The 24,712-nt window shown below is 45.6% G+C and overlaps 1 protein-coding gene across 7 annotated transcripts in view; it reads left to right on the plus strand.

Annotated features, from left to right (window-relative positions):
- PDE3B (phosphodiesterase 3B) overlaps positions 1-24,712 on the plus strand; it is a 205,530-nt gene that overhangs the window by 139,949 nt on the left and 40,869 nt on the right. For all 7 annotated transcript variants that reach the window (XM_068261129.1, XM_068261130.1, XM_068261135.1 and 4 more), the window contains exons 2-6: positions 513-563; positions 1,247-1,495; positions 10,663-10,805; positions 17,512-17,615; positions 24,441-24,636. In XM_068261129.1, coding sequence (XP_068117230.1) covers positions 513-563; positions 1,247-1,495; positions 10,663-10,805; positions 17,512-17,615; positions 24,441-24,636 — 743 coding nt within the window. The remainder of the gene's footprint in view (positions 1-512; positions 564-1,246; positions 1,496-10,662; positions 10,806-17,511; positions 17,616-24,440; positions 24,637-24,712) is intronic.

A 24,712-nucleotide genomic window follows, 5' to 3' on the forward strand; every position in this document is an offset into this window, starting at 1 on the left:
GACACAGGTGACCAGGGTTCGAGCACTTATTTAGTAAAGAGTCATTGGGCAATACTCCCTAACACTGCTACTACCTGTAGAGTGTGCCCTAGTGGCTGCTAGGAGAAAAGCATGATATAAATGTTCTGTGCCTTGTCTGTCTGTGTCTTAAAATAATCTATTCTCATTCCATTCCATCAAATCTACAAGGAATTGAATGCAAAAATTGGTGTGTATGGGTACCTTTAAAGTATTAGAGGCAGAGGATCAGCAGAGCAGTTAGATAATTTGTATAGTTTAGAAGGAAATAAATATGGTAGACTCCATACCCCTCTCACGTCAGCTGTGCTTTCATTTATGACTCTGTCTGCTTCTCCCTCCAGCTATTTGCCTGTTGTTTTTGCCCACAGCGTTCTTCCTCCTCCACCCCAGTGATTTATGATGTATATTTTGGCGTAGATGTTTGCTGAGTGTAATATGTGGCTTATGTCTCAGGACTGCTCTTTAATTATTTCTGTGTTTGTGTTTTGCAGATGATCCTCTGGGACTGGGATCTGAAGCAGTGGTACAAACCCCAACATCAGGTGCGTAATATATCGGTGGAGCAGAATGGCGCCCTCTGCTGGTTTATAGCACAGATACCGACTAATCATACAATGTACACAGCCTAATGCTGGGAATACACGATTTTGTTTTTTAGCAGATTTACTTTCCGATCGATTTTCTAATCGATTTCCATCAGTGCTGTGGAGTCGGTACAACAACCATCCGACTCTGACTCCGATTCTTCAGTTTATGAAACCACTGACTCCAACTCAGACTCCTTAGTCTAATTCTTACCAGGGTTGTGGATTTGATACAAAAATTATCCGACTCCCGACTCCGACTCCTCAGTTTATGAAACCACCGACTCCAACTCCAGGTACCCAAAATTGCTCTGACTGCTTGACTCCAACTCCGACTTCACAGCCCTGATTTCCATTCACTTCTGAGAAAATCGATCAGAAAAATTATCGAAATCAGATCGGACCTATCAGAAATTATTCATCGAGCCATCTGCCGAAAAAACTCATGGTGTATTCCAGCATAAAGCCTTGTACATGGGCTAGATGGCTCTTGGTTGAGTAGCATGTGTATGGCGGTCCTAGATCTAACGATACAGCCAGATCTGCTGGTTTATGTGCCACATATATCTCTGTTATGACAATGTTGAACACACTGTGGATGATATGGGAATGGTTTTGTAACGGCCAGTGTTGTGTTTCAGAACGCTGGCGTTGGAAATGGTGTGGACCTGTCTGTGCTGAACGAAGCCCGAAATATGGTGTCAGACCTGCTATCGGACCCCTCGCTCTCGCCCCAAGTCATGTCCTCGTTACGCAGCATTAACAGTTTGATGGGGGCTTTCTCCGGCTCCTGCAGACCAAAAGTCAATCCGTTTACACCCTTTCCCGGCTTCTACCCCTGCCCTGAGATGGAGGACCCCATGGACAAAGGGGAGAGGAAGTTCCACAAGGTGAGAGGTGGATTACCATTGCAATTGAAGTTAACCATCTGCACACCGCCATGTTTGAGCAGGCAGCCAGGAAGCCCCCTGATTCTCTGAAGAATTGCACATGCAGTGCGCACACCACAACCGATGCACTAAGCTGCTACCAACAGCTGCGCTGCCCACACTATGCCGCCACCCTCAGGTGCAACCTTACATACTTAAAGTGATCCTTAACTGAAAAAAATGTAAGCGTTACATTTACCTGGGACTTGGACCAGCCCCCCTGCAGCCGTCCTGTGCCTGCGGCATGCTGAACCGATCCTCCGTTCCCACGCTGCGGCTTACTTTCGGATCTGAGGTTCACTATGTCTGCGCAGGACGCGTTCGATGACATGCACGCGTACGAGGATACGCATGGCAAGGGCCGTGCAGGCGCAGTGGACAGCTGACTTATCGGTCGGCAGAACCTAAAGTAAGTTGCGGAAGGGGAAGGTAGGATCGGTTCAGCATGCCACGGGCCCAAGATGGCTGCGGGAGGGCTGGTTCAAGACCCAGGTAAGTGAAACTCTTACTTTTTTTTTTTTCAGTTAAGGATCACTTAAAGCAAACCTGAAGAGAAAATAAACTTATGAGATAATGAATTGTATGTGCAGTACAGCTATGAAATAGAACATAAGTAGCAATGAAAATATTCTCATACTGTTTTACAGTACACAGAGTTTAAAAAAACTTCAGTTGTCCTTTATGCAAAAGAGCTGCTCTGAGCTATTCATCCCACTGGTTCAAATTCAGTCCTGTTTTTTTAAGCACTTAGGCAGCCAAGAAACAGTGAGAGACAGCTTGAGATAAGGTTTTACTGCAGGCAAGTTCAAAGGGTTACTATTTCTGCTTTGTTTTATAGCTTAAGAATGTGGTTTCTAAACTGCATATGTTAGATAAAAAAAAAAACTATATAACTTAAAATGAAAATGAGACACTTCTTTGCTGCTAATGTTCTTTTCATTATCCGTACTACACATACAATTCATTATATCATGCGTTTGTTTTTTTCTGCTTCAGGTTTGTGCACGGACACACCTGCATCTGTGTGCACACATCACAACTGCCGCAATAAGCTGATACCCACAACTGCACCACCCATACTAAGCTGCTACCCGCAACTACACCGCCCACAACTGCACCACCCTCACAAAGCCGCCACCCACAGGTGCTTCCGGGTCCATGCATATTTACAACCTTCAGTTTAGCAGAGATCTGAAAACTTGGCTGTCCAGCTGTTAAGTACACGTCCCACAATGCATTGCGGGAGTCTGACAGCCACAGTCATGATTCATAAAGGCAAATGCATTGTGGGACTTGTAGTTCCTGGAGAGCCAAGTTTGCAGATCACTGAGTTAGTATATAGTATATAGGATTCCTGGCAGATCGGCTGTTGAATGAGCAGTTGCTGCTTGCTAATTGTGCAGTAACTGTGTGAACTGGCTGAAGTGTGTCCGTGCCTATTTACATCCTTCAATATGGTGTACCTTGCCTGGTGAGTCCTACTTTACCTGACAATACGCCTATGTAACTTGTACAATGTCCCTTGTTCAGAGAGAATGAGAGATTCCAGCAGGGGTTTGTCAGCAGGTTGAGATGGGACTGCAAGCTCAGGTCTGCTCACTGCACCTGCGTGATTCATTATTTAGACAATCTAGCCTGTGCTTACACCATTCAGCAATGATATACCTGTCAGCAAGTGCTGTGAAAAGGTGTGACCACATCAGTAAAGGTAAGGGACAACTGAAGTGAGATTAAGGAGGCTGCCATATTTGTTTCCTTATTAAAAAAAATACCAGTTGCCTGGCAGCTCTATTTGGCTGCAGTAGTGTCTGAATCACACCAGAAACAAGCATGCAGCTAACCTTGACAGATCTGACAATAATATTATTATGTATTAGAGGCGGAGGATCAGCAGGACAGCCAGGCAACTGGTATTGCTTAAAAGGAAATAAATATGGCAGCCTCCATATCCCTCTTACATCAGTTGACCTTTAAACCTCTGCACTCTACCATGTTTAGCTGGCAATTATCACTGCTTAAAAATAGGGACTAAACCATATGGTCTACTTGCTCTCGGTCAAAAATGGGGACTATATTATCTGTAAGAAATGGAGCCATACATAGCCTGGTTGTACAACCCCATGGTACAGGTTGGCCGTTTGGGCTTAAAGGACCACTGTCATGAAAATCTTAAAATGTAAAATATATGTAAACATTTAGATAAGTTTCTCACATAGTAAAATGAGCCATAAATTATGTTTCTCCTATGTTGCCGCAGCTTGCAGGAAGTAGTAGAAATCTGACAGAACAGACAGGGTTTGGGCTAGCCTATCTCCTCATGGAGGATTCTCAGTGGTTTCCTTATTTTCAAAAGCACTTAGCATTTGGATGGAGCAACTGCCATTCACTAAAAATGTGAGCAGGGAAGCTGGCCAACATTTTTGTATCAATATTTTTCAGGGTGTGTCTTTATCTCACTAATATAAATGTGAATGTTTGGATGTTTGTTTCTCAGCCACGCAATAGTGGCTGAACGGATTTGAATGAGATTTGGCACACACATAGTACATTACCTGGAATAACATATAGGATACTTGTTATCCCCATAACCAAAAAGTGGGCAGAGACAAATGTAAATTTCACTGGGAAAATGCAAACTGCAGCCATTCTTTAACGATTAATAGCCGGGTTCTCAAACTCTGCACAGTTGGTCACTGGGTGACTGGGATTAATATTTAGAAAAGTGGGTGGACCCTACAAAAGCCAATCAAAATACACCTGTTGGTTTTCAAAGGGAATATTTAATTGCTACTTTTCTTGCACTGTTAATGGCACTAGTCTCACACCTGGTACAGTTGGTCATTGGGTGACTGGGGTTCAAATTCAGAAAAGGAGGTGGAGCCACTGCCAATCAGATTTGCTTCATTTCAATGCAAATGATTGACGCCATGGACCGCAAAGCTCACAAACTAGGTCATTGTGTGTTGGGGTTAGAAAAATTGGGCGGAGCCAACACCAGCCAAATACATACCTGGGCAATGCCGGGCCATCGGCTAGTAAAGAATAAAGGCCATGCTGAGAATCCCCCATGTAGAGATAGACTAGCCCAAAACCTGACAGTAATGTCAGATTTCTAATACCTACTGTAAGTGACAGCAATTTAGGGAAAATAAAAAAATGATGGCTCATTTTACGGTGGAAGAAACCTACTTCTTATTTGAGTGTATGTACACACACACACACACACACACACACACACACACACACACACACACACACACACACAGACACAGACACAGACACAGACACAGACACACACACACAGACACACACACACAGACACACACACACAGACACACACACACACACACAGACACACACACACAGACACACACACAGACACACTCACTCACTCACACTCTCTCACTCTCTTTGGGCAACCTTGTTAGTTTACATGATTTTCCTGTATAAATCGTTGGTTTTATGATAAAAAATGTCAGCTAAATATATCATATAGGAGGCATTCACAGTGATATTAGAGAAGTGAAATTAAGTTTATTGGATTTACAGAAAGTGTGCAATAATTCTTTAAATAACATTAGGCAGGTGCACAAATTTAGGCACTGTTGTCATTTTATTGATTCCAAAACCTTTAGAACTAATTATTGGAACTCAAATTGGCTTGGTAAGCTCAGTGACCCCTGACCTACATACACAGGTGACTCCAATTATGAGAAAGCGTATGTAAGGCGGTCAATTGTAAGTTTCCTTCCTCTTTTAATTTTCTCTGAAGAGTAGCAACATAGGGGGGTCTCAAAACAACTCTCAAATGACCCGAAGACAAAGATTGTTCACCGTGGTTTAGGTGAAGGATATGGAAAGTTTTCTCATAGATTTCAGCTGTCTGTTTCCACAGTTAGGAACATATTGAGGAAATGGAAGACCACGGGCTCAGTTCAAGTTAAGGCTCGAAGTGGCAGACCAAGAAAAATCTCGGATAAACAGAAGCGACGAATGGTGAAAACAGTAAGTCAACCCACAGACCAGCACCAAAGACCTACAACATCATCTTGCTGCAGATGGAGTCACTTTGCATCGTTCAACCATTCGGCGCACTTTACACAAGGAGATACTGTATGCAGAGGAAGCCTTTTCTCCACCCACAGCACAAACCGAGCCGCTTGAGGTATACTAAAGCACATTTGGACAAGCCAGCTTCATTTTGGAATAAGGTGCTGTGGACTGCTGAAACTAAAATTTAGTTATTTGGGCATAACAAGGGGAAAATACTGTACATGGAGAAAAAACACAGCATTTCAAGAAAAACGCCTGCTACCTACAGTAAAATATGGTGGTGGTTCCATTATGCTGTAGGGCTGTATGGCCAGTGCAGTGACTGGGAATCTTGTCAAAGTTGAGGGACGCATTGGATTCCACTCAGTATCAGCAGATTTTGGAGACCAATGTCCAGGAATCAGTGACAAAGCTGAAGCTGCGCCGGGGCTGGATCTTTCAACAAGACAACGACCCTAAACACTGCTCAAAATCCACTAAGGCATTCATGCAGAGGAACAAGTACAACGTTCTGGAATGGCCATCTCAGTCCCAAGACCTGAATATAATTGAAAATCTGTGGTGTGAGTTAAAGAGAGCTGTCCATGCTCGGAAGCCATCAAACCTGAATGAACTAGAGAAGTTTTGTAAAGAGGAATGGTCCAAAACGCCTTCAACCAGAATCCAGACTCTCATTGGAACTTACAGGAAGAGTTTAGAGGCTGTAATTTCTGCAAATGGAGGATTTACTGAATATTGATTTCATTTATTTTTTGTGGTGCCTAAATGTATGCACATGCCTAATTTTTTTTAAACATTTATTGCACACTTTCTGTAAATCCAATAAACTTCATTTCACTTCTCAAATATCATTGTGTGTGTCTCCTATATGATATATTTGCGGATATTTTTCATTGTAACAACCAGCGATTTATACAGGAAAATCCTGACGATTAACCATGTTGCCCAAACTTTCGGATCCCACTGTATTGTGTGTGTGTGTGTGTGTGTGTGTGGTATGTATGTGTGTGTGTGTGTGTATATATATATATATATATATATATATATATATATATATATATATATATATATATATATATATATATATATATATATATATATTTTTTGTATGTGTGTGTGTATATATAACATTTTAAGATTTTCACGACTGGTCCTTTAAGTTCTGCAAAAAGAACTGAAAATTCCTTACAAGGAAGCATCAGAAGAAAGAAAAATTCCTAAAGGCTTCTATACATACACTTCTAGATACACTCAGTGTTTGCTGGCCAAGACAATAGATTGTGGTCACTTTGGCTGACTTTCTGCTGGCATGAAGTCAGGCAGCAAGTCACAGTTATACACTCTGGGGTCAGCTGAGCTGCATATAATGTTTGAGAGGAAGGGGGAGGACACATGGGCGCGCCAAGGGACTAACCAATTGGCTGAAAGACTCTGACAGGTGCAGTAGTTGGCCAATGGTTGAACAGACAGTCAGCTTGAACCACCATAGTCTCTTTCATCACTAGAAGAATAATGTCTGTACATAAAGAATGTCTGTGATCTGCCATTGCACAGTGCTACATCATCTCTGGCAGTGAAGTTGTACAATTATAATTCTGGGGGATTTAGAAAGGGAAACAGTTCATTAACCACCCTGGCGGTGCGCAGTTTCAGAAGCTGCGTCCGCGGGAGGATTTTTAAAAAATAAAATGTGTTTTTTATGTTGTAGCTAGCACTTCGCTAGCCAACTATGTCCCCCAAGCCCCCCCCCCCCCCCGCACCTAACTAAACCCCCCGATCGCTGCCAGCAATATTTACCCCTCCGTGATCCCGTGAGAGCCGCAGCTTTACCATTCAGCTTCACTCGTCACTATGGCGACGATCGTGCATGATGTCTGACGTCATGCACAGTCCCGTTCCTCCCCACAGAGAAGCCTGGAGCTGATTGGGAGGCTGCGCCATTCGGGATCCCTGGGGGGTACATATTATGCCGGCGATCGGGGGGGATCGGTGGAGAGCGGCGAAACTTGGGGGACATAGTTAGCTAGCAAAGTGGTAACCCTGCATTTCAACTTTGCTCTAAAACATTATTTACAGCATATTATATGCAAAAAGCATTTTTTTTTTACTAGACCAGCATTGGAAGGGTTAAACACAGAGGTTTTTTAAAGTTCCGTGGAGAGATATGCAGCAGTTCAGATTGTTACATTCTATTTAGTTATATGTATCTATTGAGAAATGTTACACACTCTTTGGCTGTCCTCCAACTCCTTCTCAGTCAGAGATGAGTCACATTCAACACTTAGATACAGTTATGTAAACAAAATGTATCTATGTCAGCTTCCGATGCGTCTGCAGAAATCTCCAGGAACTTTAAAACCCTGTGTAACCCTTCCAATGCTGGTCTAGTAAAAAAAAAAATGCTAGTTGCATATAATATACTGTAAATAATGTTTTAGAGCAAAGTTGAAATGCAGGGTTGTATTCCGCTTTAAGCATATAAAGCACATTTTATAGCAAAAAAAAAATCCTCCCGGGGCTATGTGATCCTCTGCGGCGGCTAGCCCGAGCGTAGGTCAGGCTTACCGCCAGGGAGGTTAAAGTGTGCTTGAAGTGAAGACCGTTCCCTAAATGGGTATTTACCTCAGTAGGGCTTAGATATTTAAAAATAGTGGCGCCAAAATAGAATAAAATACGTTAAAATCAGTTTAAAAAGGGAGGTAGTGGTGGACTAACACCCCCCCCCCCCCCCCCCTAAAGGACTCGGTCAGTATCCAGCAGAAAATGTTTTTAATTGTATACTCCAATAAAAATGCTACGCATTTCACAGGCATTCAGTTTCTTCATCAGGCTATAAGAGGGATTTCTGGTTTCTTGTACAGCAAGAGTTAAATGATTTAAGTTGTTAACAATTCAGATGAGCTTGGCAAATTCAGTCTGGTTTCCTGAAAAATAAAAAGAAGCTAAAAGAGTGTTATCTGTCAGGTGAAAGGCACTGGGGGTGCAGGGTCTGGGGGCGCACAATTACTTACCTACAGGGTACTGATCCTCTGCCCCTCACTCCATTCTGGATCCTCCATCTTCTTCTCCCTACCGTAGTTTCTGTGGGAATTTGTACTTCTAGGCGGGGTCGCATGCATACCGCGATGCATGCTGGGAGATGTAGGCCAGTTAGATGTAGAATAGAAATAAAAAATCTTTATTGTCTTTGTAACAACCGAAATTGTACAACGAAATTCTTAAGTGCAATTTTCCAGCAAAAGCAAAGACAGCATAACATTCCATTCTTACATACATTGCATTGCACACACCCCTTATCAACATGGCCACTTAGCAGCATTTAACATAGAAATGGCTGAAGGATAAAAACTGTTCTTTAGTCTATTTGTCTTAGTTTTTATAAGTCTAAAACGTTTTCCAGAAGGCAGATGTTCAAATAACACATGTCCTGGATGTGAGGCGTCGCTTAAAATTTTCTTAATATTCCTGAAACAATAAGACGTGTATAATTCTTCTAATGGAAGGAGAGAAGGAGAGGACAGCCAACTATCCTTTGGGCAACCTTAATTACCCTATGAAGCTGCTTTTTCTGTGCTACTGTGCAGCTTGAAAACCGCGCACAGAGACAGTAGACTAGGACACTCTCCACTGTACTGCGGTAAAAAGACACCAACAATTTCTCAGGAATATTATTCTTCCCAAGCACCCTCAAAAAATATAGCCTCTTCTGTGCCTTTTTCACTACTTCAGCAATATGTGACCCCCAAGTCAGGTCCTCTTAAATAGTAACTCCTAAAAACCGAAAGTCTGTGACCCTTTCTACAATATTTCCATTTATAATACGTGGCTGAATGTCATCTGCCTTCTTCCTAAAATCCACTACAAGCTCCTTGGTTTTAGCTACATTTAGGAGCATATTATTGTCTCTACACCACATTTCCAGCCTTTCTACCTCATCCCTAGAGGCAGACTCATCCCCCCTGATATGAGTCCCACCACTGTAGTGTCATCAGCAAACTTAACAATGGTGTTACTATGGTGGGCAGGAACACAATCATGAGTGTAGAGGGTATAGAACAGGGGGCTCAGCACACAGCCCTGAGGAGAGCCAGTGCTGAGACTGATAGATGAGGAAAAATTTGTACCCACTCTAACCCTCTGAGGACGATCGCTCAAAAAGTTCTTAATCCAGAGGCAAAATTAGATGTACAGTGTACTGACATCCTTGCTGGTGAATAAGAGGAGATGATGGAGGATGGCCAGAATGGGCCAGGAGCCAGAGGATCAGAACCCCCATAGGTAACTAATAGTGCTCCCCCAGCGGCACACACCATCACAAACCTCCCTTATGGTGAGGTCCTTTATGGGGAGGTCTGTTTAAAAAATAAAAATAAAAAGGTAAAAAGACAGTGCTCAGTTCATTTTAAAAGGAGTGTCAAACATGCTAAACCCATTTTATCCTGCCAATATGGGTAGGGTATTTTTTAATTTTAGCTAAGAGGTGTTGCGATAGCGTAACTTTGTTCAAGGTTCTAAAACCATTATCTCTTGTTAGGTTTGGGGTTTTCCAACTCGCCACCATGTGCTTTTTGGCAAGGGAGACCACGTGTTGGATGAAGCAAAGAGTCTGATACGTGGTGCCCGAATGACCTATTGCCTGACAAGGCAAGTGTAGAGTGGAGAGAAGTGATTAATCAGATTTTATGCTATATTATAGTCCGAGAGTGCTTACCATAATTGTGCCGTAACGGATGGCCCTTGATATTCAGCTTTGTCTGAAGAGCTTTAGATCTGTGCCCCTTATCTGCTGTGCCTCTAATCAGTCCTTTGAGCTTATAGAAAGGATAATGTAAGGCAGCTGTCAGTCAGAAGGGGAAGATGGGACAGGGTACACTCCCCCACAGAAGTTTTCTGAACTCTGCTGATAGCATTCAATTGTAATTCTGGGGTGCCAAAGAAACATTTTAGATCTGTATTCGGAAGTATCTCTGTCTCTTCACGTATCAAGTGATCTCACTGCCCCGGAACTAGCAAGCGGTTCAGGGAAAGTATGAATTGGAAAGTATCAGAGACCTATTTGTTTTTTTCCTCTGCAGGGACTGAATAGCCGCAGCAGTTTGCCCACCCCACAGCTGCGCCGGAGCTCAGGAGCCTCCACTCTGATGCCCATGGAGCTGGCAGCCTCCCGCTGGGAGCGGAGTAACGGCAAGCGTGCCCACCAGGACTACAGTGGCTCCAGGTAAGGGAAGGCGGAGCTTCTTCTGTCCTATATCTCACTGAGCCGGATCTGCTAAAGCCAAAGTGAGCCAATCCTTTAATTGTGGTGGGAAGAGTGATCACTACACCCACTTCTTATGAAAAAAATATTTGAGAGGGAGACTCAAACAGAAGGTAAAAGAAAAAGGGTCCATTCAAAATAAGTAAACTTTATTAACATGCACCCAAAAAGTTGAAGCCTGCAAATCGCATGTGAATTTTCTGGATGTGAAAATTTGCATACGAATGCAAAATCCCATACGCACCTATGTTATTTTTACATGAAAATTTGCATGCGCTACATTTTTTTGGGGGTGTGATTTTTAGAGAAGGGAGTCCTATTGTTATGATTTATTGCGTATGCAAAAATGGCGCGCAGAAACATGAAAATGACATCTTGCGTGATTTCCTGCATACGACGTCAGAAGAATGTTGTTGTTTTTTTCCTGGATGGATTTTTCGCATCAAATACGAACAGGTCCATAGCAATTCATTGCTGTGCAAATTTGTGTGCGGGGGAGAAAAATGCACAAATGTGCTCCTAGTGGAAACAGGCCGTTATACACTGTTCCCCTTTTCAGGCATGGGGTGTTCCACACGCCTTATACCCTGTCCTTGTGTATACATTTGAAAGAATAACGTATTCTAAGGTTTGAAAGCTTGATAAAGGACCTGTTGAGGTCTGAAACAGACTAGTGTCATCTCCATTGTACATCAGTGTATACCTATAATGGTACAGCATGTTTAGCTGCTTTGAAAATGGGTTTTTTTTGTTGTTGTCTGTTAAAGTGGATCCATGATGAACTTTTACTCATTGCATAATTGTGTTCCTTTCCTATTGTTTATAGGGCATTTCTCAAGCCAAATACTTTTGTTTTTGTTTTAATACTCTAATTCCCTATAAACTAAATAAGCCCCACCCACAATTTTCAGAGAGCCTTGGCAGTAGCAAGGGCTAATGTGAGCTCAGTCTGGGCAGGGGGAAGAGCAGGTGTTACTAGCCAGAGATTTCAGAGGCAGAGAGGAGGTAGAGGGGGGGGGGGGGGGAAATTAGGTTTTTTTCAGTCTGAGTGCTGATGGTGCAGATAAGCCTGCCTCTGTGTAATGTTTACAAACAACATGGCTGCTGTCATTGTATCACAGGAAGAAATAATCATATTCTATTAAAGCAGTATGCAGACAGATTTGCTGTTTGAACCATCTAAACTGTACATAAGATATATAGACAAGTTACTTGTTATAGTTAGTTTTTCATCTCGGATCCGCTTTAATAAAGTTTGCTTAGGGAGCTGGGCACTGTCTGATACTCCAATTTCATTCAGGCGGCTAAATACATCAATAATGCAGGAGCGCTATGCAAACATCAGGTGAGCCGCAGACTCTTTGTGCCTGGGGTCCCACCCCATGCCTCACCTAATGTGTGCGTCACACTGACACTGTGTTTGCCCCTCCTATTTCATGAGGAACTTTACCGAAAGATATTAGTAGGGTGGAAAAAATAAATCAATACAAAGTGAGAAGTTAGAAAATTAGAAAATGGATCAAGAAATGATTAATACTTGTTGTTTCATGTTGTTTGATCCACAATGATTCTGCGGGCACTCATCTTTACTACTGGCAGACGAGAAAAAATTTGCCTTTGTATATTTTGCGTGGTCCAATGGGAAATTTCCATTCGCTGGATAATTTCCAACATACCCAATCTGCTTCCGCCTGAGAAAGGGATCGATTTTGAGCGAGACCACCGTGGGACGGAGGAGGACAGGGGAAAGCCTAGATAGGATCCAGAGGCTCCCCCCTTCCGAGGTAAGTTTTTAATTAAGTTTAATTTCCTCTGGGAGTTGCTTGAGATTTGCACATTTAGGGCTGGTTCACACTACAAGAGCTTTTTTTTAGCGCTAGTGATTTGAAAAGCTCTTGCTAATGTAATGCTATGGGGGATTTTTATAAAATCACATCGCTTCAGTGAGATCACACCCATAGCATCGCATTAGCAAGAGCTGTTCAAATCACAAGCGCTTAGAAAAAGCTCTTGCAGTGTGAACGTGCCCCCTAAGGGCCCATTCACACTGAGGATCATAAAAGGCTAGCAAAATCACAAGCGTTTTGCGACGGGGATTTTTGCGTATTTTTTAATGGACAATTTTGTGTGTTGTGAACTATCGCGATTCACATTTTTTGATGTTAAATCAAACGCTCTAAGTCCTTGAAAAAGTGCTATTTGCACCACATTTTCATTTACTGCAAATCACCGGCAATCGCTGCAGCGAGATCACTGCACTACCATACACTACGTTTTTTAAATCGCTAGCAATCGCCGGTGATTCGGGGATCGGCGCAGAACGCCCCCAAATCAGTTCAGCAATTGAAGTAGCTGGTAAACTGCTTGCGATACAGGGGAATAGGCGCTCTCATGCAGGAGTCGCATCACTTGTAATTTTGTAATTGCATGGGGCCCATACACCTAACGATTTTCCCGCCGATATACAGCAGATTCGATCACTGTGATCGAATCTGCTGTGAAATCGTAGCGCAAACTAGGGCTGAACGATCCCCCCCATTACTAAGTTCTACACCTGAGTTAAAGGAGTTATCAGCCTTTTATAAGTAAAATAAGGGCTACTTACCTGGGCCTTCTTCCAGCTCCAAGCATGTCCCTCACCGCAGCTCTGCACACAGCCGTTCGCCACCTCTGCCTCCCAGTCCCCGGCGATGACGTCAGGCCGACCTGGAGGTTTGCCTGTACTGCACCTGCGCAGTATGCTCCGGTCCATGTGGCGGTGATTGACAGCGCCGCTCATGCAGGCGCAGTACAGGCCGACCTCCAGATCGGCCTGACGTCATCGCTGGGGACTGGGAGGCAGCGGCGGCAAACTGCTGCGTGCAGAGCTGCGGCGAGGGACATGCTTGGAGCTGGACGAAGCCCCAGGTAAGTAGCCCTTATTTTACTTATAAAAGGCTGATAACTCCTTTAAAGCTGGGCTCACGCATGTTGGGGTTTTGTGTCATGGATGGTGAGAGCGATCCATCCATTCTTGCGTATCAAAAATCGTGTATCGAATTGAAATCGCAATTTCTGATAGAAATCGTGCAATTCAATCTTTTCTCAAAATCGTTCGGGCCTAGCGCAAACACTGACAGAACGATCGCTTTCCGTCCGAAATCAATTGTTCCCGTCGATCGGTCCGTGCGGAAGATTTCGCTCGATCGGCGGCGGGTCGGGAGCGCATCGATACAGGTGTTTGACTGTCTGACGACCGACGCTAGCAATAAGGGGGGGGTGGGGTGGAGGGGCAGCGGCAGCTCCACAGATGGTGAATCGGTTTCATGCTGAAATCGATTCACAATCTGTTTGCTTGCAGTAAAGGCAGCCATACGATCCCTCTCTGATCAGATTCGATCAGAGAGGGATCTATCTGTTGGTCGATCTGATGGCAAATCGACCAGTGTATGGCCACATTTAGAGGTGTTATCAACTTCACAGCAAATTCAAGTATGAATATAACTTCAGTGTACCAGCAGAGGGCAGCCTAGCACACTTTATTCCATAGTAGTGTGCCTATCCACTTCAGCTAAGCAAAATCATGGATTTAAAACAAGACAAAAAACATTTATATTTATATTTCTCCTGGTAGACTCAAAGCACTAGAGCTGCAGCCACTTGGGGCGCACTCAGTAGGCAGGAGCAATTGTAAAAAGAAGCTGCATGATGTCATAGCCTAGGCTAAACATCACTGGGAGGGCGGAGTTGCATACCATTATTAACAATATTTAGATAGAAGAAACATTTCTGAAGCTGAAAACGGGATTAATGAATGTAAAAATGGGTATCCTAAATAATGGAATACATTATACTGCATGTCATTACAGTTTCCTCTCCTTACAGCTAGTGTGCATGATCCACCGTGCAAATGCACTGGAACTGCAGTATATAAATACATTGCTTTAGTGCATTTACTGCTTTCAGAATGCAACAGAATGGAACATGCTTGTTCCAGGTGTGACTCCGCTGGCTGCATGCTTGTACCAGGTGTGACTCCGCTGGCTGCATGCTTGTTCCAGGTGGGACTCCACTGGCTGCATGCTTGTTCCAGGTGTGACTCCGCTGGCTGCGTGCTTGTTCCAGGTGTGACTCCACTGGCTACATGCTTGTTCCAGGTGTGACTCCGCTGGCTGCATGCTTGTTCCAGGTGTGACTCCGCTGGCTGCATGCTTGTTCCAGGTGTGACTCCGCTGGCTGCATGCTTGTTCCAGGTGTGACTCCGCTGGCTGCATGCTTGTTCCAGGTGTGACTCCGCTGGCTGCATGCTTGTTCCAGGTGTGACTCCGCTGGCTGCATGCTTGTTCCAGGTGTGACTCCGCTGGCTGCATGCTTGTTCCAGGTGGGACTCCGCTGGTTGCATGCTTGTTCCAGGTGTGACTCCACTGGCTGCATGCTTGTTCCAGGTGTGACTCCACTGGCTGCATGCTTGTTCCAGGTGGGACTCTGCTGGCTGCATGCTTGTTCCAGGTGGGACTCCACTGGCTGCATGCATGTTCCAGGTGTGACTCCACTGGCTACATGCTTGTTCCAGGTGTGACTCCACTGGCTGCATGCTTGTTCCAGGGGTGACTCCACTGGCTGCATGCATGTTCCAGGCGTACTTCCACTGGCTGCATGCTTGTTCCAGGTGTGATTTCATTAGCTGCATGCTTGTTCCAGGTGCAATTCCACTGGCTGCATGCTTGTTCCAGGTGTGACTCCACTGGCTGCATGCATGTTCCAGGTGTGACTCCACTGGCTGCATGCTTGTTCCAGGTGTGACTCCGCTGGCTGCATGCTTGTTCCAGGTGTGACTCCACTGGCTGCATGCTTGTTCCAGGTGTGACTCCACTGGCTGCATGCTTGTTCCAGGTGTGACTCCACTGGCTGCATGCTTGTTCCAGGTGTCACTCCGCTGGCTGCATGCTTGCTCCAGGTGTGGCTCCTCTGGCTGCATGCTTGCTCCAGGTGTGGCTCCTCTGGCTGCATGCTTGTTCCAGGTGTGACTCCACTGGCTGCATGCTTGTTCCAGGTACAATTCCACTGGCTGCATGCTTGTTCCAGGTGTCACTCCGCTGGCTGCATGCTTGCTCCAGGTGTGGCTCCTCTGGCTGCATGCTTGTTCCAGGTGTGGCTCCTCTGGCTGCATGCTTGTTCCAGGTGTGACTCCACTGGCTGCATGCTTGTTCCAGGTGTGTCTCCACTGGCTGCATGCATGTTCCTGGTGTGATTCCACTGGCTGCATGCATGTTCCTGGTGTGATTCCACTGGCTGCATGCTTGTTCCAGGTGTGGCTCCACTGGCTGCATGCTTGTTCCAGGTGTGGCTCCACTGGCTGCATGCTTGTTCCAGGTGTGGCTCCACTGGCTGCATGCTTGTTCCAGGTGTGGCTCCACTGGCTGCATGCTTGTTCCAGGTGTGGCTCCACTGGCTGCATGCTTGTTCCAGGTGTGACTGTACTGACTGCATGCATGTTTCAGGTGTAATTCCACTGGCTGCGTGCTTGTTCCAGGTGTGACTCCACTGGCTGCGTGCTTGTTCCAGGTGTGACTCCACTGGCTGCATGCTTGTTCCAGGTGTGACTCCACTGGCTGCATGCTTGTTCCAGGTGTGACTCCACTGGCTGCATGCTTGTTCCAGGTGTGACTCCACTGGCTGCATGCTTGTTCCAGGTGTGACTCCACTGGCTGCATGCTTGTTCCAGGTGTGACTCCATTGGCTGCATGCTTGTTCCAGGTGTGACTCCACTGGCTGCATGCTTTTTCCAGGTGTGACTCCACTGGCTGCATGCTTTTTCCAGGTGTAACTCCACTGGCTGCATGCTTGTTCTAGGTGTAATTCCACTGGCTGCATGTTTGTTCCAGGTGTGACTCCACTGGTCGCATGCTTGTTCCAGGTACAATTCCACTGGCTGCATGCTTGTTGCAGGTGTGACTCGATAGGCTCCATGGAAAAATATAAAAATTGAAACCGAGAGCCCAATATAGTGTAGTATGTCAAAAAATGAGTAACAATGTTAAAATAACAAGTAATATACTCACAAGTCTGGGTTACCACAAAGGCAACCACTGGAAGCGCAGGTGGGGAGAATTGTAACCTGACCCCACTCAGGTATTAAGAAGTCGCTCTCTGTAGACAGGAAACAAATGGGGATATACCCCTCCACCAAGGGTGGACTAGATCAGATTGGAAATTTGTGTGGCATGCCTGGAGATTCTATAATAAATTATATTATTCATATATAACGACTTATTGGCTGGTCTTTATATACCTGAGGGTGGTATCCACCAACCCCCCTCCTTTTAAACTGATTTTAGATGGTTTTACTCTAATTTGGCGCCTCTGTTATCACAAATTTCCAATTCGATAGGCTCCATGCTTTTTTTTCAAGTGTGACTCAACAGAAGCCACTACTGTAAAGATATTAGGGACGTGTTCCTGTTTATCTCTTTACTGTGACCTGCTAGTCTGTAGTGGCCACCATGATGGATAGACACTCCAGACTGTGTGTAACGTTGGCTATTAGTGTGTTGTGTCGCACACTCCTCAATAGACTCGCTCTGCATAATGAGGACCAGTATCTCCTATGTACAATGTCTGCTGTTTTCGCATCTTTGTCTTTTTATCCCCCCAGTTACTGATTCATGTTTATCTTTTATTCTCGCAGTCAGTCCTATCCGAACGGGCCCTTCAGCTCTAACCTGCTGACCATACCAAAGCAGAGATCCTCATCTGTCACCCTCACCCCCCACATGGGCTCCCGGAGAGCTGGTAAGGGAAAGCGCCAACCGTTTGATGTGCTTTGTGTGTTTCTTCTAGCTTGTGACCTCAGCCTCGCCAGTAATGTGCTTATAGACTCGCTCCACTCAGAAATGATATTTCACTGCTTGCTGGAGGTGAAACCGATAAAACATCTGATGCTGTATGACAGAATTCCGTGAAGCTTCTTCACCATATCCTGAAATTGTGTGTTTAGAAAGGATGTTTTCTCCTGTAGAGGATTAAAGGGTGCCTGAAATGACCCAATGAGATGTGTCTGTGTACAGGTGCCAATCCAACTGAAAAGACAAAACATTTGTAAAGCCCTTTTCTCCCGGAGGACCCAAAGCACATGAGCTTTTCTCAGACCAGTACATAGTGATGTGCACAGGGGGAAAATGTATCAAACTAGACAAGTGGCTTTTCAGCTTTGATTTAAACATGTCCAGGGTTGGAGCTGTCTTGATTAAGTTTGGCAAGGTTTTCTAAAGGGTAGGGGCAGCATGACAGAAAGCTCTGGCTCCAAAGGTTTTAAGTTGGACTCTGGGGTTATTGAATCCTTTTAATCTGAGGTTGTGGTTGGTGTGACACAGTTGCAATAAAGTCTTCGGGTATCTGGGGCCTAGTAGTGATTTGAATATTAGCATGCTAATTTTGAAACTGATTCTTTATTTTATGGGTAGTAAATGTAGTGGGGAAAGGATTGGTGTTGTGTTGCAATGGCGGGGTTGGCTTTTTAAACAGCCTTGTGGCAGCATTGTGTACTAGCTGCAGGCGGTGTAGGCCTTTATTTGGAAGCAGAGGGCATTGCAGCAGTCTAGCCATGAAAACTAGGCTGTGTACCTTTCTTCTATTTGTTTTCCATACTGTAAAGGTTTAAGAATTTCTGTAGCCTAACTCTCATTGATAACTAATTGGAGATCCTAAAACTTCTGTATGGCTGAGAAACAATTTTGAGAGCAGGGAACCAATATAAAGTTAAATAGTTTGGAACTTGACTGTATGGGAACCAAAGAAACATATAGAAAAGTTGTCATTAACCTGAGACAAATGATATAAGAACAAATAAATCACCCACAACAAAGAGGATCGGAGCAGTGCTTTTCAGCGCTGCTAGCTTTGGGCGCAGCCAGCGCCGCCATAGACTGTAATGGGAATCAGTCTATAGCAGCGCTCAGTGAGGAAGGTCGGCTCCGTCAGAAGACGGAGCCGAAGTTGTTTAAAAAACACAATAATTCGGCCTCCAGCAATCGCTGGAAGCCGAATTATTTCATTCCCCCACTATCCATGTCGGCCTGGAGGGGGAATAGTAATTAAAACGCCCCGGACTTGTGCAGAAGCAGGACCAGCCGTTCAACAGCTGGATCCTGCGCCCAAGTCTACCAGCGCCGTATTCAAATGTACGCAAGAGGATAGTCACATAGCCATTCAATCAGAATGCTTTAAAGAGACTCTGAAGTCTCTTAAAATTCCGCTTTTTATTTCAAAAATGTGTTTAAAGAGAACCCGAGGTGGGATTTAATTATGTTAGTGGGGCACAGAGGCTGGTTGTGCACACTAACACCAGCCTCTGTTGCCCCATGGTGTGCCTCCAGGACCCCCCTGCGCGCCGCTATACTCCCCGCAGTGCTGGCGACACACAGTGTGTCGCCAGCACAATGTTAACCTATGCGCTGTCTGTCAGCGCCGCTCCCCAACCTCCTCCGTATCGGCGCTACCCGCCCGCATCACTTCCCTCCAATCAGCGGGAGGGAAGGGACACGGGCGGGTAGCGCTGATACGGAGGAGACGGGGGAGCGGCGCTGACAGACAGCGCATAGGTAAACATTGTGCTGGCGACACGCTGTGTGTCGCCAGCACTGCAGGGGTTATAGCGGCGCACAGGGGGGGTCTTGGAGGCACACCATGGGGCAACAGAGGCTGGTGTTAGTGTGCACAACCAGCCTCTGTGCCCCACTAACATAATTAAATCCCACCTCGGGTTCTCTTTAACGTACCTGGGGCTTTTACAGGCCCCCCGCAGACGTCTTGTGCCTGTGCCGGTACAAAACGATGCTCCAGTCCCCCGCCGTGGCTCGCTTCCGTGATTCCGCTGGCGCATGCTTGTTCCAGGTGTGTCTCCACTGGCTGCATGCCAGCCAGCGGGAGCAAGGACTCGCACAACCAGGGCCGCACAGGTGCAGTGGTTTGCGTCCTTAAAGTCTCAAATACCGGAAGCGAACCACAGTGGAGACCGGAGCATCGTTTTGTTACTAGCACGGGCACAGGATGCGGGGGGGGGGGGGGGGGGGTTGGGGTATTTGACATAATCAGTTCTGACAAGATTTTGTCCGAACTGAAATATACCAGTTGGTGATATAACCAGTGGGCGGTATTACAGTTTAACAGTGTGCTGACCAAGAAGCTGTTTTTAAAATCGAGGACAGAGAAATCCATTGATCACAGGGGACAAACAGAATGCAAGAGAGGAGAAAGAGACTGAGGAGTAGACTACACGGGAGGTAAGTATGAGCTGTCTATGTTTATTTTGACTTTTTATTTTCAGTTCAGGTTCTCTTTAAACTTTTTTTTTTTTTCCTTTATGGGAGTTACAGAGTAACTGTCAGGCTGCAGAAGCTAATTTAAACCTCTATTCTCCTGTGTTAAACAGTTTAGAAGGAAGCCAAAAAGGCAATACTGTAGTTAAAAATCTCTCTTACATTTGATGTGTGCTTATCAGCAAAGCTGTTAGACCCAAGTTCTTAAGAGGACGCAAGCCGCATACCATACTGCAAAGCATTCTGGGGCCCTCCCCTCGGCTGCTAATGAGAAGTTACAGGATCAAGTTTCAGCAGCTTACAACTCAGTCCAGCGCACAGCACTGATAAATCTCCGGGCAGAGTACACTGCAGGAGTCCGCTATTGTTCCTAGCCACATGGCTAATTAATATTCACTGCGCACTAGTGTTATTCATTACGAGCTTTTCTGTGATCAGGAAGCAGGGAGGACATGACGACACATTTGGCTTCATAGGAGACAGACAAACATGGAACCTGCCATGAGCTGTCAGGAGCATCATTCTCTGCATATACTATATAAAAATTCTGTGAAGTACAAACGTGGACAGTGAAATGCATATGTAATGTAAGTACAGCCAATCTTTAGCTACTGATATATGTGTTTATTTTCTCTGAGACCTTATACCTAACAGCTTCTCTTTAAAAACGGACAAATTACAGTTGGATCCATAAATATTTGAACAAAAACTACTTTTTTCCTAATTTTGGTTCTGTACTTTACCTCGGTGAATTTTAAATGAACCAACTCAGATGCAGTTGAAGTGCAGACTTTTAGCTTTTATTCAGTGGGGTGAACCAAATGATTGCGTAAAAATGTGAGGCAACTAAAGCACAATCCCTTCATTTTAGGGGCTCAAAAGTAATTGGACCAATTAAATAATTGGAAATAAAATGTTCATTTCTAATACTTGAATGAAAACCCTTTGCTGGCAATGACAGCCTGAAGTCTTGAACTCATGGACATCACCAGATGCTGGGTTTCCTCCTCCTTAAAGGGAAGGTTCAGGGAGGGGATTAAAAGAATAAAAATAAATTTCCACTTACCTGGGGCTTCCTCCAGCCCGTGGCAGGCAGGAGGTGCCCTCGCCGCCGCTCCGCAGGCTCCCGGTGGTCTCCGGTGCCCGACCCGGCCAGGCCGGCTGCCAGGTCGGGCTCTTCTGCGCTCCATTTCCTGGCACTTCTGCGTCCCACGCCGGCGCGCTGACGTCATCGGACGTCCGCCGGGCTGTACTGCGCATGCGCAGAACCACTGCGCCTGCGCAGTACAGCCCGGCGGACGTCCGATGACGTCAGCGCGCCGGCGTGGGACGCAGAAGTGCCAGGAAATGTAGCGCAGAAGAGCCCGACCTGGCAGCCGGCCTGGCCAGGTCGGGTCGGGCACCGGAGACCACCGGGAGCCTGCGGAGCGGCGGCGACCGGCGAGGGCACCTCCTGCCTGCCACGGGCTGGAGGAAGCCCCAGGTAAGTGGAAATTTATTTTTATTTTTTTAATCCCCTCCCTGAACCTTCCCTTTAATGCTCTGCCAGGCATTTACTGCAGCAGCTTTCAGTTGCTGTTAGTTTGTTGTCCTTTCTGTCCGAAGTTTAGTCTTCAACAAGTGAAATGCATGCTCAATTGGGTTAGGATCAGGTGACCTGACTTGACTATTCAAGAATTTTCCACTTTATTTTCATTTCAGGTTTGCTTTAATGCCCAAATTCACCCACAGCGTTTACCGTATATACTCGCAAGCAAGCCGACCCGCATGTAAGCCGACCCCCCCACTTTTACCCCAAAAAAAGGGAAAAAATGATTGACCCTCATGTAAGCCGGGGGTAGGAAACGCTGGCCGCGTGATCCCCCCAGTATGTCCCAGTATAGCTAGTATAGTGCCCAGTATAGGTAGGTAGTGCTCAGTATAGCTAGTAAAATGCCCCAGTATAGCTAGTATAGTGCTCAGTATAGCTAGTATAGTGCTCAGTATAGCTAGTATAGTGCTCAGTATAGCTAGTATAGTGCTCAGTATAGCCAGTATAGTGCTCAGTATAGCCAGTATAGTGCTCAGTATAGCCAGTATAGTGCTCAGTATAGCCAGTATAGTGCTCAGTATAGCCAGTATAGTGCTCAGTATAGCTAGTATAGTGCTCAGTATAGCTAGTATAGTGCTCAGTATAGCTAGTAAAGTGCCCCAGTTTAGCTAGTATAGTGCCCCATTATAGCTAGTATAGTGCCCCATTATAGCTAGTATAGTGCCCCATTATAGCTAGTATAGTGCCCCATTATAGCTAGTATAGTGCCCCATTATAGCTAGTATAGTGCCCCATTATAGCTAGTATAGTGCCCCATTATAGCTAGTATAGTGCCCCATTATAGCTAGTATAGTGCCCCAGTATGGGTGGGTAGGTGCTGTCCCTCCCCGCGGCTGCCGCTGCTATTACCTTAAGCGGCGCCGCTTCCTCTATCCCCGTCCTCCTCCGGTAAGTAACTCATTCACAGCAGCGCGCCTCTCGCTGCTGTGATGACGAGGAAACCATAGAGAGCGGCTTCCTGTAGCGGCGATGCCGTTACTATGGGAACCGCTCTCTATGGTTTCCTGCGTCATCACAGTAGCGAGAGGCGCGCTGCTGTGAATGAGTTACTTACCGGAGGAGGACGGGGATAGAGGAAGCGGCGCCGCTTAAGGTAATAGCAGCGGCAGCCGCGGGGGGAGCGGGGAGGGACAGCACCTATCCACCCATGACTCGCAAGCAAGCCGACCCCCCAACTTTTGGCCCACTTTTGGGGGGTCAAAAATTCGGCTTGCTTGCGAGTATATACGGTAGTTGCGTTTTGGATGACTTGGAAAGGTTTGCAGTTTTTGTTTCTTACTGCTGTCAGTGTCCCTGTTTGGAAAAAGTGAATTTCCTTACTGTGCAGATGGGTAAATATCTTCAACAGAGATCGCAATGAAGAAAAATCCTTGTTTTTAAAGGGACACTTAAGTCAGCAATAAAAAATCAAGTTTTACTTTCCTGGGGCTTCTACCAGCCCCCTGCAGCCGTCCCGTGCCCTCAGTCACTCTCGGAGCCTCCGGTATCCCGCCACCAGCTAGTTTCGTTTTCACTGACGGAGTCAGCAGGCTTTCTGCACCTGTGTGGGCCTGGCCTTGCATATCCTTCTTCATGTTCCCATCCTCAATAGTGTCCTGCACAGCTGCAGGGCGCTATTGCGGATGAGAACATGAAGAAAAATACGTGTGGCCAGGCCTGTCAGCGAAAAACGAAACTAGCTGGCGGCGGGGGACCGGAAGCTCCGTGAGTGACTGTGAGGGCACGGGAAGGCTGGAGGGGGGCTGGTAGAAGGTTTAGGAAACTAAAACTGATTTTTTTTTATTCCTGGCTTGAGTGTCCCTTTAAAGAACAAGCGACACCCATGCTAACCTAGAAATAAAAAACACATATATAAGTAGATAAATACTACTTCTACTTACATAACAGATGTATTGTGCTATCCACGTAATGATTCCTGTGAATTTTACAAAAGAAAAGCAGAAATTCCTATTCTAGGCAGTGGTCATCTTGCCAAGCTAATGCTGACATCATATCCTCCCTGACTCTTGTTTTCCCCCCTCCCTTCTCTTGCATTGTGTATTCATTAGCTGCCCTCCTCCCAGAGTCTTCAGACACTCCCACTGAGGTGTATACTAGCAACTGCACTGTCTCTTTTTGTTTACACATCCAATCACTGAGTCACCTCAGCCTTGCTTGTAAACACCAGTAATCAGAGGGAGTTTCTGATAAGCAGCAAGGCAGGGAAATAAATGGAAGAGGAGGGATATATTATAGATAAAAATAACTCCCAGCATTCAACTCTTTGGCACTGTTTGGCACTAGGGCAAGTGCTCCTAAAGTATGTGATAACTACAATACATAAGAGCAGAAAAAGTTTTGCAAGTTTTGAATGCAGGATTAGCATCTTTATCACTTAATACACTCAGACCAGTTGCTGTTTAAATTTGATTTTTATGGTGACAATACCGCTTTAAGTTTAGTGTGGAGCCTCTGTCAGGTTTTTACTGCTGTCATGCTATTTCTATCTGTGTTGCATCCTAGCCTCAGATTCAAGCCATTGGTGTCATAGTGACAGGGAATTGTAGATTTTATTTCCTTAGGCAGGCACACAGACTGCAGTAACCAAGTGACAAGCCTTGTAAACCCCTCTCACACTCAGTTGCCTAGTGGTGGAGGAGTATTTGCTGGAGTTTGGGGGAGAGTCTGCAGTAGGTACCCCCATTCACCCGCTGTGTTGCTGCCTTGCAGGTACCTCTCCCAGCCTGAGCCCTGTGACGTCACCCAGCCACAGTGCAAGCTTCAGCCGATCCCCCATCGAATTTCCTGACACAGCCGACTTCCTCACCAAGCCAAGCGTCACGTTACACAAATCTCTGGGGAATTCGCACAGCTCTCAGGATTTCCAGACACAGATTAGACAACACACAAGCCATATTTGTAACAGGTACAGAGTTTTCTTATTATTGATATGTACTTCATAGTTTCTCTCCTATGGAAAGCACGATTCTCCCTGATCACTC

This window comes from Hyperolius riggenbachi, chromosome 11 (assembly GCF_040937935.1).
Source record: "Hyperolius riggenbachi isolate aHypRig1 chromosome 11, aHypRig1.pri, whole genome shotgun sequence".
Lineage (NCBI taxonomy): Eukaryota > Metazoa > Chordata > Amphibia > Anura > Hyperoliidae > Hyperolius > Hyperolius riggenbachi.